We start from the raw sequence: 15124 nt of genomic DNA on the forward strand, positions 1-15124 counted from the left end.
CAAATTCCATAAGGTGTAGAATGTCAAGTTAGAAAGGGGCTTTTTCAAGAGGCAACTGGACTTTCTGGTTTTTCTTTCAAGACTTTTCACTTCTTATCCAAGAAGCTTCTTCAGCTCTGTAGAATGTCATGTTTATAACCAATGTTCATTTTTAAAGGAGTTTTATTAAGTGGAAGAAAAACAATTGCTATGTTTAAAGGAGCACAATGGAAGTTCTTTGGAGAATGATGTGGTGTACTTCACTCACCCTTGATATTTTCTCTGTGAAAGAACTGCAAGAGGAGTAGTCTGGAATTCTTGGTGATGATGGTCTTCAAGTTAATTTGCCAAAATTTTAGAAGATTAATGTTTTCAAATAGAACTAGTGTGCTTGCTCTCTTCATTCCAATCAGCCTGCATATGAAACAGCTGTAGCCTTGGAGATGCCAATCAATACCGACCAGGTTCTAGCAGAACGAAAAGGAAAGTGGGGTTCTTGCAAAAAATCTGCACTTTTTAAAATAAAAAATTCTTTTTCATAAAAATAAAGGACATTGAAGTTTAAGGAAAAGCATGGATATCACAGAGGAAGAAAAAGTGTCCAGAATTGTCCTGTGTGCACAATAACCAACAAGTTGTTTCTAGAATCAAGAATCCCTCCTAAATAGACATCTTTGGCTGCTTATTTAAACCTTTTCTTTCTTGGTTGGTTAAAAAAAAATCTCTTAACAATCCCAGTAATGTTTGATTAAAAGGATCAATAATCTGATTGATTGTACTAAGCCTTGGTTTTTTTAACCATCTCTCAACCCAACCTTCTCCAAAAGGCTAATTGAAAGTGTCATTATCTTGTATGCAATGTCAGCTGATATTCTGCTGGTTCTCCCAGAGCTCATAACAAAGCCTGCTTGTATGTTTCTTTTTCTTTTCCAGGAAGAAATACTTTATTTGTGAATGGATTTCTATTTATATAATCTGATTTCAAACATGACTGAGGAAAATATATATTATACCTTAGGAAATGAATTTATCATCTGGTCAACTTGCATTTTGGAAGGATGTGCAGGCTTTATCGTATATCCCTTAACTTTGATAGTAGTTCTGATAATTTTATATTATCCCATTGTATTTACGTTTTCTCTCATGTATCTATACAATGCAATACTTTTTGTATGGAAAATAGTTGGCAATCTGCCAGATGATATCGATAGCAAGGAATGGGACAAGCCAAAGAAATTTTTGGCACTGGCAGCTAAGTGGCATGGAAAAATACTGCACAGTAAGTACATCTTAATTCATTCTTTAGACAGGAATGAGGAACTTACTATCACTCTTGGCGTCATTTTTCTGGTGAACCATAACCAGCAGTCATGTCCATCTTGGAGCTGCAACTCAATCTAATAGAATTTGAATGGAAAACAGGATATAAAGTGTCAATTTATGTATAATTCATTTTTGTAAAAATGCTTCAGCAACTAGTCAAGAAACTCTCTTATTTCTGTGGTTGAAATACTGGATGAAAAAGGAGTTGACTTAATCCTTTGGTCAGCAGAGTAATTTCAGGCATATTTTTTAAAAATTAAAAAGACAAACTTTATATATAACCATAGACTTACAGAAATATTTAGGCACGTACATGTTGGCATAATCATATTCCTAAAAATAACATTAGAAAAATATGTATAACTTTCATGTTTAGTTGTACAAAAACATCAAAAACCAAATATTAATGTTCCTGAGAGGAGAAAGAGGGCTATAAAATGGATCTCAAATCTTGGGAAACAATAGTACATCCCAGTGTTCTCCCCATTGGGATAAGGACCAAGCCCAGTATGCCTGGGTGTATTCGGAAGCCTCTGCCCTCTGCCCATCCCATTATTCTGAGGAGCCTCAGGGTTCCTTCCCAGCAATCATGTTAACAATTTCTGTAGTCTCTTAATGATCAAAACTAGGAGAGTTAGGATTATTGTCATTGAGCAACGTGGTGACATGGGATTTGCTTAACAATTCCTTCATTCAACAACTCAAATTATGGGTCCAATTCTGATTGTAAGTGAAGGATGACCTGTAAAGTCCAAACGTTTCAGTCAGTTCAGGAACTGTTTAAAAGCTGATGCCTTTACATTTTATACTAACCCATTATTTATCATGGTTTTGGCATGACACAATAAAGACATCGTATATTTTACATGTCTGTTAATAATAATTTTATATGTCTGTTAATAAAAGTAAGCAGAATACCAAAATTGTCTTTTAAAAATGTTTTACAATGGCCAAAATATCCTAAGATTGTACTGAGATATTTAAGATAAAAGATAAGCTTTTATATCAGTTTAATTGGTATGAATCTAAGTGACGGATAGGAAATTAGAAGGAATATGTAGGGTCACAAATATAATAATACCCAAATCTCAGGAGATTGTGATTGATATTGATGTTCTGATTGACCAATGTGACAGCCTGTTGTTCCAGAAGTGAAATACAATTTTAAATATTTAGCTTCACAAGTAAGCTAAGAAAGTTAAGAAAAAAGTGGTTCATCTATACAATCTTCTTTTCTTCTAGAGGAGATCTTTCTGAAACAATATTGAAGCCATTTCATTGTTCCATCATTAACAGGTTATGAGGTTTCTGGAGTAGAAAATATACCAAAAGAACCAGCGATCTTTGTTTATTACCATGGAGCCTTCGCAATCGACATGTATTTTTTTGTCCATAAGATATATAGACTTACTGGGAAATACATGTATTCTGTGGCGGATCATATTCTTTTTAATCTACCAGGTAAAAAAAAACCTATATGTTTAGTTTTAATTATTTTCAAAAGACATTGATTCATTGACATTGGAAGTCCAATTTTTCTCCTTTAAACTCTTGGCTAAATTATCATGGTGGGGAAAAAAAGTGTTTTCTTTTACATGCAAGAACTGAATGACTTTTTAGGTCTTCTTTTGCAGGACTAAATCGATTGATTATACTTTACTACTTTGTTCATCCTACAAGAGAACAGAGTCTAGACATTCTGAAACAAGGGCACCAGTTGACAGTTGCACCAGGAGGACTGCGAGAGCAGAACTATGGAAATAACCATTACGAACTAATATGGGGAAAACGGAAAGGATTTGCTCATACAGCTATAAATGCAAAAGTGGTGAGCCATTTGTCATTACATCCTTTTACTACTGTGGCTGTTAATTGCAATATGTATTTGTAAAAGCTATTCTTCCATTTCATATCATATACTTTACCCTTTGTAAATGAAATGTAACCCCCAATCAGATTTGACAGACCATGAATTGGCAAATCTGTCCTCTGTGAAACTGTGATGCTCCAAAAATTTGGTTTCTTTACACATACTTCCATTAACCATATCTGTCCCTTTCATATAATATTTATGCTTTTTAAAATTGATGACATTTTCCATTAGTATAGTGTTTCCCTATTCAAATTATTATTTTCTCTTCTTTTTCTTTCTGTTATTCACATGCAACCTATATCCCTCATCTACACACTCAATGTTCACTGGTACCATAGATAATTGCCACTGCAAGGGGCTAATTGGTTGAGGAATACTTATCTTCTTTTATAAGCCAAACTCACAGGATTATGAACCAAAAAGGCTTTGAAAATATCATGACTTTAAAAATCTTTGTAGCAAATTTCTTTGACATTCAGATCATTTATATTCCTGAGAAGAATCTATGTCTTTCAGAAATATAAGTATACTCCTTTGAATTGCCATATTTCTGCCTCCATATATGAACTAGTGAAAGAAAAGTTTTGGCAATTTGCCTTCAGTGATTTTCATATTCTTTTGAGATGTTCTGTCCCATTGTGGTGAGATCACTCCTTTCTAATCCCTTGGATGAGACTTGGACGAGTTGCTGTTCGATCAAATCATCTGCAGAGTGAGGGGTATAAACCTGCGGCCAGAGCAATGGAATCGTCAACCAAGTCCACTGAAAATATTCCAGAAGTTGAGTTCAAACTACATTTAATAAGAAAGATGCTGAGTGCAATTAGATGAATGAGATTCAGGATTGAAGGAAGAATGAAGGACAGTTCAGCATGTCAGAAGATGAGTTCAAACTACATATAGTAAGATAGTGCAACTGTTGCAGTGTTTAAAAATCTCAGAAGAAAATATCTGAAAGGAAGTCAAAAGTTGCAATGATATTAGCAACATACATTGTGAATATTAATTTCTCAAAGTGATTTTTTAAATATATCCAGTTTATGCCCCAACAATACATTTCATTCCTTTCATGTACAGGGACTAAAACACTCTCATTATTTCTTTCTTTTCTTTCTTCTAGCCAATTGTTCCTCTGTTTACACAAAATACTAGAGAAGCATATGTAACATATGGAAATATAAGTAAGTAAACCTTTATGTATTCTCAGGAATATGATTACTTATAAGGCTGTAGATCTATGCATCTGCATCTTTGCCTACTGTCTTTAATTTTGAAGATACTTAGCTCAATCATCAGAGCTTTGCTTGAAAACCTGATTCTAATTTTCTACCCTTTTAAAATTTAAGTTTAACTTTGCAAATTGTAGGGCTCAAACATGGAGCCAAACATTCCCCACTTCAATTGGAAAACCTTTACTTTACTAAGTTCCGATACTGCTACTAAAATGCTAGTATTTAAATATAGGATTCAAAGAAGATTAATACATAACTCTTTGCAGACTGATGCTAATATGCGTTTCTGAAATTTTCAAAAAAAAAATTGTACCCAGAGCCAATGAGATGGTTATATGAGCGAATACGATGGATCGTCTTTCCATTATGTGGATTGTTTCCAGTTAAACTTATAACCCATATTGGAAAACCAATTATGTATGATCCAAATATATCTGTTGAAGAATTATCTGAAAAAGTAAGTATTATAAGGGAATAAAATAACTAACTGTGAGTGTAAGACTATTATCCATCCATCCATCATCCATCCATCACTGATTAAACATCACTTATTCAAATTATTCAACATTGCTAGCTGTATGCCTAAATGAAAACATTCATCAAATTGCCATCACAACGAAAATTCTAAGAACTGCAGCAAATAGCTACACCTTCTAGGTTGTCTTCAATGGCAGCTTCCCATAGAATAAATGACACATTTTGAGAAATGACAAAGGCAGGAGTTACTGTCTGAAGACCTAGTCCAAGAATAGGTTTAGCTTTCATATCTGTTGAAGACTGTTTAGGCACAATTTGAATAGTTCAGAAGAACCCCAATTGCATACTAACTTCTTTTGGATGACTGCAACCATGTCAAGATCAGTAGGCAGAATTTTCATGTAATGAGATGATTTCAGTATAATAATGCATCTGACTTCCATGTATCTCCTGTTCAGTTTGCAATGCTGGTAAATATCACTGCATTAATGATATGAGGCTCCAGATTGTTGAATTACAAAGTGATTCAACTCAGTCACATTTATAGCATTGTTTAGCCCTTAGAGCACCTTTCCATATGTCCTGCCTCTTTATTTCTCTGATCAATAGAATGGAGCATCTTTTCCTTAGAGGAAAAGTGGCTGGGCACGGAATGCAACAGGTTAGCTCAGCTGCGATATTTAGATGGTCACATAGCCTATAAAGTCATAATCAAATTCCTTTGGGATATGCACGTTCTGAAAAACCAGATATTATGATATCTAATTTGAGATTCACATATTCAAGTAAATGCTGAATCCAGACAATTGTGGCTTACACAACAAGTAAGGAGCAAATTAAATGAAAGGCACCCAGGTTCTATTTTGTTTTTTTTTAATTATACTACTGAATGTAGGCAGAGAAGTAATTCTACACTGGATATGCTCCATATTATTTAACCCAAAGGAAAAAGGCGATTTATCTGATTATGTACAGTATGGCATCAGTAGAAATAGAAAAAAAATCTTTGTCATAAATTGGAATTTTACATACATAGTATGCTTAAATATCTTCTATAGAACAGTCAATAATTTTTAGTTCTGAAATGTTCTCTCTATAATTCTTGAAGCATAAATCTAATTAAATCACTTTTTTCTTTCTTTTCCGCACCCCACACCACCCCACCCCACTCCATCTCTCCAACAGACTCAAAGGGCAATAGAGGCTTTACGGGACAAACACCAGGAAATCCCAGGAAGCATATTGCATGCTCTTAGGCAACGCTTTGAGACATGTAACAAAGATAAACAGTGATATAACAACTATCATCTTTGTAGAACATATATATGTATGTTTAGATAATATATGTGTAGTTTTCTCTGAGGCATTTTGTTAAATAACTGAAAAGGGAAGATTGAGATGGGGAAGAATATTGGTTAATTTCAATGTGTTTAAATCACCAACATCAGAATAAATTTAATTTGAAAATATCAAAGCATTATATGATGATCATTCCACACTCTTATGAATTATGTTTGAATAATCCTTGTCATGTCACACTTGTTGAAGAAGTTAGTTAAAGAGATCACCGTTGGCCAGGGGACACCCAGTTGGGGGCACCTTCATGTTCCTTCTCTCGAATGCAGAGTTGCTAACCTCCAATCCAGTGTCCTAACCATGAGAACCACTGTTTTACAAGAAATCCCAGTGAACTTCAAATGACTGGATGAGATCTACTGTTATTCCGATCTTCAAAAGGAAGAAAAGGAAAATGCAAGAAATATAAACCAGTCACTCTGACTTCCATACTCTGGAATTTTTAGACTACATATTGTAATCATGAAAATGTTTATCATTCACATTAACTACAAGAAACCTGACTTGTCTTCTTTATTTTTTTCAGACAGTAGACTGTAAGAATTTTGTAAAGATAATATATCTTGATATTGGTACAAAGCAGCAGAAAGAGTATTTCATTCTGACTAGCAGATTACTAATACTGTGTTTCCCTGAAAATACAACATGTCCTGATAATAAGGCCATGCCACATTTTTCTGGTGGGCAAAAGTATAAGCCCTACCCCACAAATAAGCCCCCTGGACAACCCCCCACCTCTGGCCAGACAGAATGCCTCTCACCAACCTAGTGGTGTTCCGCACTTGCCAAGCCGCAGGAACCGGGGGGAGATGCAAAGGTGATCACATTGCTTGGTGCCTTCGGGATACCGCTAGATCTGTGAGCAGCACTATGGCCAGTTGAAGAGGGGGTTGCCAGGCAGCTCGGGCACAGCCTCAGGGGGCGAATGGCTGTGTTGCGCTGTCATACCAGTGCAACACAACAGCCATGAAGCGACCACGCTCACAAGCAGCCACCCGGCAAGCCCCCTTTCCAGACAGGCACAGTGTCATTCACTGACCAATGGGCATTGCCGCGTAAGTGTCCATTTGCTGCTGCCTGGGTCCCGTGGCTTAGCGCCTTCGAAATACCAGTGAATGGTGCTCTGCATGGCTGGAGAGGGCGATTGCGCGAGCAACTGTACTGCTCTCTCTCTCTCTGCACCTCCCAGCCTCACCATGCCCTGGTCCAGCTCTCTGCAGAAGAAGAGCACCTCTACTGCCGCCGCCGCATAACTTTTTGGTGCTTCCAAACCGAGTCTTCCAGCAGTGGCTGCTCTGGGCATACACTCTATTGTTGTACGCTCTGCCAACAGGTGTCCCACTGGCTTTTTGAAGGTGCCAAGCCACGGGAGCCGGATGGCAGCAAACAGGTGCTCACGTGGCTTGGCGATACCCCTGGTCAGTGAATGGCGCTGTGCCCGGGTGGAAAGGGGGTTTGCCTGGTGGCTGCTCATGAGTGAGGCTGCTTCATGGCTGCAGTATTGCACTGCTGCGACAGAGCAACACAGCTTGATGTTATATGCAAGAACCGAATGATTTTTATGTGTGCTTTTGCAGGGCTATATCGGTTCCTTGCACTCCACTACTTTGTTAATCCTACAAGAGAAAAGAGTGTAGACATTCTGAAACAAGGGCACCACTTGACAGTTGCACCAGGAGGACTGCGAGAGCAGAACTATGGAAATAACTATTACAAACTAATATGGGGGAAACGGAAAGAATTTGCTCATACAGCCATAAATGCAAAAGTGGTGAGCCATTTGTCATTACATCCTTTTCCTAGTGTTGATGTTAATTGCAATATGTATTTGTAAATGCTACGCCTCCATTTTATATTATATACTTATATTGTACCTATATGTAAATGAAATGCAACCCCCAATCAGATTTTACAGACCAGGAATTTGCAAATCTGTTCTCTGTAATGCTCCAAAAATTTGTCTCCTATTATTCATATCTGTCCTTTTCATACAATATTTATGGATTTTTTTTATTGGCAAAATTTTCCATTAATATAGTGTTTCCCTGTTCAAATTGCAATGTTATTTTCTCTTTTAATTGGGTGAGCCCATCTAAGAGGGGAGCATTGTTAGATATTAAGAAAGAAAATTGGCTCCACCAAGGTCATCCATTTCAGTGGGAGAATACTTTAAGCTGATTTGCTGAGCCGTCTGATCGCTCCCTATAAAAGAGCAAGCTGTCAGACAGGCCAGCACTGGATCTGTACATAGTGTGCTGAATAAAGAGCTGTTGTTGTCACTAAAGCTTGAGTCCTGTCTCCTCCGTTCACCCTATATAACATTATGCTTAATAAAGTTTTAATTTTAGGTAGAAGTTTATACACAAAACAACTCCACTTCTCTCTTTTTTTGCTACAATAAATTTTCATAAAGCTTTTTTACATTTAAACCTACATTGATTATTTTTATAAATAATTCAACTAGTTGAATATTTCTAATACTCTTTCATCCTCCTATTTTTTGCACAACATTTCTCTGTCCAAGTGAGTTGGTCTGAGAGAGAGTGATTGGCCAAAGACACACAGCCAGCTTTCATTTATTCCACAGAGAGTCAGGGTTCCAAATAGCATCCAAAAGTAAATCAGAATCCAAAGTGAAGTATTGCTCAAAGTTCCAATTTATTAAGAGATCCATGTTGGCACTTCTGGGAAAACCCGAATCGGAAGGCTTCCCGGTTTTACCACCCAGTTGAAAGTTCAAGATCTTGTGTCCACACCCACAAATCCATTACATGCTCCAATCTTCCAATGCCATGCTGGCAGCCCATCCACCCATCCAGTTCCGGTCAAGTGCAGAGTTGTAGAGACAAAGGATGACCTTGCCTTTCTAGAAATAATTTTGTTATGGCTACATACCATCTAACTCCATACAATCCCCTTTCCCATTTAGGGAATAGAAAATGCATAGTAGAATAATAGAAAGTGTGACAGGCCTAAGATCCACCAGAAAATATGGCTGCAGCCTGACACATAATTTTAGAAGTCCAAAACTTAGATCCAGCTCTCTTTCAAATCATAAGGCCCCTGCCATCCAATAAAAATGTGTTAGTTTACCTTGTCTCATTGGAAGCCAAGTTCTGCCTCTCTATCCTTATTGTTAGGGATGTAACCCTAGGCTTGGCTTGGCAATGTATATAAGCTATGATTTCTTTACTGTTACTTTAAATGCTTAAGAGATGTAATTGGTTTGTTACCTCAAGCAGCTATAAGAGGGAGCCAGAATGGCTGTTAGCTCTCTGTTTTTGTTAGACGCTGGTTGGTGTATTGTGGTTTGCTAGTATTAGCTATACTTTGTGTGTTAGACTAACTATTTTGATAACTGAATTACTGAACCGTGTATGACTTGGACTGTTAACCAGACTCTGAATACTTCTATATTTCTACATAGTAAACGACTATATTTTATACTGTTCAGTATCTCTGTATGCTGGTTTGTGCATGTTCTACCATATCACTCTCATTACGCTTCTCTGCATACTAGCTCTTCTAACGGGGATCTTAATTACTTAACATTGGTTATGGGCCCAGAGTGTACCAGACATAGCTAAGGAGAGAGTTGGTACTGATACGCATTATCGTATACAGATAGCTGTTTAGTTTATAAGTGTTTACTATTATGGAGAAGATGGCACACGTACCATCAGCAAATTTATCACTGATAACCCGGTTGGATAGACCAAACTATGTTTCCTGGTCAATGAAGTGCAGCCTACTTCTGCGTACTGAAGAATTATGGAATGCTGTACAGAATCCATCGGACGTGGCTTCTTGGAATCCAGATGACAAGGATGATGACAAGAAGATAGCAGAGTTTCAAAGATGCAACGAACGAGCATTGTGTATAATTGATCTAACGTTGATGGACCAACAGTTAGTTCATATTCGTGGGGATAATTCTGCAGCAAGATGTTGGGAGATTTGAAGAAGATATATGTACGTGACACTGTAGGTGCACATATACATCTTACTCGCAAACTGTTTAGAGCACATCTTCTGAAGGGAGGAGATATGCTAGCTCATTTAAACTTTATGAAAGGAGGTTTCCAAGAGCTACATGAAAAAGAACTTATTTTCTCAGAATTGCATCAAATTTACATCATTCTGTCATCACTGGATGAGAGTTATGATGATTTTGTATCGTCCCTCGAAGTCCTAACCCGAAATGAACTAACATTGACTGACATAACTGCACGACTGTTGGAAGAGTCCAGAAGAAGGTTGGAAAGGGAGCAACTGAGAGAAAAACCACCACAACATGAAGAGTCAACTTCAACTGCTTATACTGTTAGAAAATTATTTACTTGTGGGGCAAAGGTGCATATAGCTAGATTCTGTAAAAATGCAAAACAACAGAATACTAGGAAGGCTAAGAAAAATGATAATGTCAACTTAGGTATGTCTACTTTGAGTATCTCTAGAAATGCACCAATAAGCCATGATTCATGGGTTGTTGATAGTGGAGCATCACAGTGCATTACTAGAAATAAGAATTGTTTTATAAAAATATCTGCCAGCAAGCAACATGTATCTTTGGCAAATGGATGGAGGGTGAAAGCATCTGGTGAAGGTATGGCAAGGTGTTCATTTGTAAATGAACATTTATCCATGTTGTAATTTGTTATCAGTAAGAGCTCTAGTTAACATTGGCTATGTAGTAACCTTTAGGGGAGATAAATGTATCATAGAAAAAGAAGATAATAGGATTACTGCAAAATTAACAAGTGGTTTATATATTATACCTGATGACCATACTGCTAATTCAGTGTATGATAATGTGAAACCACATGATGAATGCATACATCTGCTATATAGGCGTATGGGACACATTAATTTTAAGACGCTGCAACAAACTGTAAAGTTGTCAGAAGGAGTAAAATTAAAACCTTGCAGTAAGTATTCAAATTGTAATGTATGTAGTAAGGAAAAGAGCAGGGTTACACCAGCAAACAGACTTAATGAGTTTAAAACGAAGGAACTTTTGGAAGTTGTTTTTGCTGATCTAATTGGACCTATAAAACCCAGTTTGGGAGGTGCCTGTTATGTTTTGAGTATCATGGATCATTACTCAAGATACGGTTTCTGCTATTTAATGAAAGACAAGACAGAAACATTTCAACATTTTTTTTAATTGGCTGAGATTTGCGGAAAGAAAGATAAAAGCCAAGGTTATTACTGTAGTTACTGATAATGGGATGGAGTTTACAAATTATAAATTCCAAAGTATGTTAAAAACAGCTGGTATTGAGCATAAAAGTTCTGCTTCTTATAGACCTCAACATAATTCGTTTGCACTTCCGGTTCCGGCGGCTGATGGCGACGGGCAACTAGTTGTTTGCTCCGGCTCCCCGGTGGGCTTCCCCACTTCTTGGGGGGCACAGAACGCCCTGAAGAGGCGTCCTGCCGGAGGGGCAACACCACGGGGGATCCCTGCATCAGCGGTGGCCGGCGGGAGGTCCCCCGCCTTGCCCAAGGCACCGGGGAGCAGATCGGAGGACGCGTGGGCGTCTTCGCTAAGAAGCTGTTCGGAAAAGAAAAGAAAACTGAAGGATGCAGCGGCAGAGCGGTGAGGCGTAGACTCTCTTCATTCCTACTACCAATTTAAAAACTCGTCAGTTGTGCAAACCTTTTTTTCGGTTTGACTTAAAGAGGTGTGGCTGGAGGGGAGGGGGATTTCCCCCCCCTCGGACAAGCGGCTGGAAACAAGCTCTCAGCCCCAAGGGAAGGAGGTGGGGGAGAGCCAAACCAAAGATGCCACATCCTAATTAAGTGGACTTTTGGACTTAAACCTACAAAATAATGAGATCTGGAAGCTTTGGGATTTTTTGAACTTTGAAAACTTTATTTGTTGCCTCAAAACCTGAAGCTGGCAGGGCAAGATGGCACACTTCCGTTGTCTTTATGAAATGTGAAACTTGACTCCACCTTCCAAACTTCAGGCTTCCGGTCTTTGTCTCCGTGCTACTTGGATAACTCTCTTGTGGACTGTTTGCCTTTGAACTCCTTGGAGTGGAAAACTTTTGCTCATCTGCCAGGGTGATTAGAAAATTCCCCTCTGCTTGGACTCTCTGTCTCCTGGACTCTCCTGGCTGTTCTACTCTTCTGACTGATCCTTCTTTATACTGACTGGACTCTTTACTTTATAAACAATGGCATCTAAAAGACCACCTCCTGGAAAGTCAGGCTTTGCTGCCTCAGCCCCAACATCTGCAACCTCCAGTCCAAGCACACAATCAACGTTAACAGCCTTCAAGCAACCTAAATCTACGGACCTGGAGCTTCATCAAATGTTACAACAACTTCTACAGGGACAAGAGGAAATAAAGAGACAACTGAAGGAGATGAAAGAAGAAATTAAAGAGAACCAGGATAAAATTAATAAGAACTCACAGAGACTGGATCGTTTGGAAGATGGGGCAGCTGAGATGAAGGGAGGGATAGAGGGTGTGCAAAGGGGAAACAAAGAACTTGACACCCAACAAATGAAAATAGAGTTTGAGAGAATGTCTTTTTATCTTAGATTCCAGAACGTGATGGAGATAGATGATGAAAACATAAGGGACATCATGACAAATTTGAATTTGAATTTTGAATTTATTAGCGCTTATAGACCGCCCCCTCTCCCGAAAGGGACTCGGGGCGGTGTACAGTCCATGGCAAAATACATCATTAAAACAATTAAAATTACTAAATGGACAGTATGTACATATAAATATAAATAGATAGATAAGAGGAGGATAAAAGATGTGCAGGACTGTATTGCTAATAAATAATTAAAATATACAGACATTAAAACCCCAATACCCTATAAAATTAAGTTTACACAATAATCCCCCTAAAAACCAGTAAAAATATATATGCCAGGAGATAGGCGTTGAAATTATGCCAGGCCAGCCAGTCAGAAAAGGTGAGTCTTCAGTTTCTGCCGGAAGGAGCGGAAGTCAGTGGTGGTTCTAATGTCGGGGGGAGGTCATTCCAAAGGGTTGGGCCCATCACAGAGAAGGCCCTACTCCTTGGCGTCGCCCGCTGGCATTGCCTAGCGGACAGCACCAGGAGAAGCCCCTCCCTGTGAGAGCGAATTGGCCGCTGGGATGTATGTGGGAGGACGCGATCCCGCAGGTAACTGGGCCCTATGCCATGGAGCGCTTTAAAGATGGTGGTCAAAACCTTGAAATGCACCCGAAAGACCACAGGCAGCCAGTGCAGCTCGCGCAGGAGCGGTGTTACATGGGAGTACCTGGTACTCCCCATGACTGCCCGCGCGGCTGCGTTCTGGACTAGCTGCAGTCTTCGGGCGTGTCCCAAGGGAAGCCCCATGTAGAGAGCATTACAGTAGTCCAGGCGAGACGTCACCAGTGCATGAGTGACCGTGCGTAGGGCATCTCGGTCCAGGAGGGGGCGCAATTGGCGCACCAGGCGAACCTGGTGGAACGCCCCCCCTTGCCACAGCTGCCACATGGTCATCCATTGACAGCCGAGCATCTAGGAGGATGCCCAAATTGCGCGCCCGTTCCACAGGGGGCAGCTGTTCGCCCCCTATGGCCAGCGCTGGGATCAGCTGACTGAACCGAGGTGCCGGTAGCCACAGCCACTCAGTCTTGGAGGGGTTGAGTTTGAGTCTGTTGTCCCCCATCCAGACCCCGACGGCTTCCAAACACCAAACAGACAAACATTTTGGCTGAGTATTTTCAGAAGGAGAAACAACAGATGGGGTGGGAAATAGACCTGGCTTATAGAGTAAACTCAGCTTATGCTAGAACACACAATGTTCCCAGGGAGGTACACATTAAATTTCTTAAGAAGAGTACAAGAGATGAAATCCTGAATGCACAAAGGGGGCAAGCCTTGACATATAAAGATAAGGAGATAACCATTCTGAAACAGATCCCCAAGAAAGTGAGGGAAAAAAGAAAACAATATTTGCAATTGGCGAATAAATTATACCAGAAGGGGGTGTGGTTTAGATGGTTGATGCCTGAAGGGATGTTAATATTCTGGGAGGAGACAAGAGTTAGGATTAATACACCCATAGAGGCGCAGGCCTTTATGGAGAAAAATAAACTGCTCCTAGAAAAACCAGATGATCCTTCAACAGACATACAAGACACGGGAGGGGCCGGAGCTCTGCCAGCGGGGGGAGATGGGGCGATAACAAGAAAGCTCAGATCACACAAATGAGTAAGAAAAGTGATCTGATATAAACTGATCGAAATTACCAATTGAATTTACCACACTGACTACATGTTATTATGTTATTACTTAATATTGAATTTTATGCAAATGTATACTATGAGTTTGGAGGGGGTGTACATCTACCGTATTTCGCAGCTGCCAAAATTTGTAACTTTTCCCGTACCTTTTCCCTTTGTTAAAATTAAAAAAACCAATAAAACTTTGTTCAAAAAAAAACATAATTCGTTTGTAGAACGAAGAGGGCAAACGTTACAAGCCATTATTAGAACCATGTTATCCGATTCAGGATTGCCTGAAACATTATGGGGTGAAGCCATGATGTGTGCTAATCATTTACTGAACAACGTTGTAAATGCTTCTATTGGAGAGGTACCATTTACTCATTGGCATGGTAGGAAACCTGATTTGAGCTATTTGCACATGTTTGGAGTTCCTGCATGGGTGCATATTCCAGCACAGATCAGATTAAAGGGACAACATAGAGCTAGGAAATTATTTTTGTTGGTTATAACTCAAACCATAGATCTTATAGGTTCTGGGAACATGGGACAATTAAGATCTATCACAGTGCTAATGCAAAGTTTCTGAAGCATGTTGGTTGGAATAAACTAGAAACGAATGATGAGGTAGTAATTAAAACCCGAGTAGATCAAAA

At 39.0% G+C, this 15124-nt stretch overlaps 1 protein-coding gene across 1 annotated transcript; it reads left to right on the forward strand.

Annotated features, from left to right (window-relative positions):
- The first annotated feature begins 916 nt into the window (after positions 1-916).
- Positions 917-6358, forward strand: LOC309391304 (DGAT1/2-independent enzyme synthesizing storage lipids-like). The gene is made up of 6 exons (XM_081951615.1): positions 917-1258; positions 2599-2763; positions 2937-3130; positions 4296-4356; positions 4725-4864; positions 6070-6358. Exons 1-6 carry the CDS (start codon positions 934-936, stop codon positions 6175-6177), a joined length of 993 nt encoding a protein of 330 aa, XP_081807741.1. The 5' UTR covers positions 917-933; the 3' UTR covers positions 6178-6358.
- The last annotated feature ends 8766 nt before the right edge of the window (positions 6359-15124 follow it).

Source organism: Natrix helvetica (genome assembly GCF_964273705.1).
Source record: "Natrix helvetica genome assembly, chromosome: 4".
NCBI lineage: Eukaryota > Metazoa > Chordata > Lepidosauria > Squamata > Natricidae > Natrix > Natrix helvetica.

What these genes read in the sequence shown, in the direction of transcription:
- LOC309391304 (XM_081951615.1), top strand. Translation starts at nt 934, where the DNA reads ATGGATTTCTATTTATATAATCTGATTTCAAACATGACTGAGGAAAAT. An exon ending in GCATGGAAAAATACTGCACA is followed by an intron (nt 1,259 to 2,598) that starts GTAAGTACATCT and finishes CATCATTAACAG; the next exon opens with GTTATGAGGTTTCTGGAGTA. An exon ending in TATTCTTTTTAATCTACCAG is followed by an intron (nt 2,764 to 2,936) that starts GTAAAAAAAAAC and finishes CTTCTTTTGCAG; the next exon opens with GACTAAATCGATTGATTATA.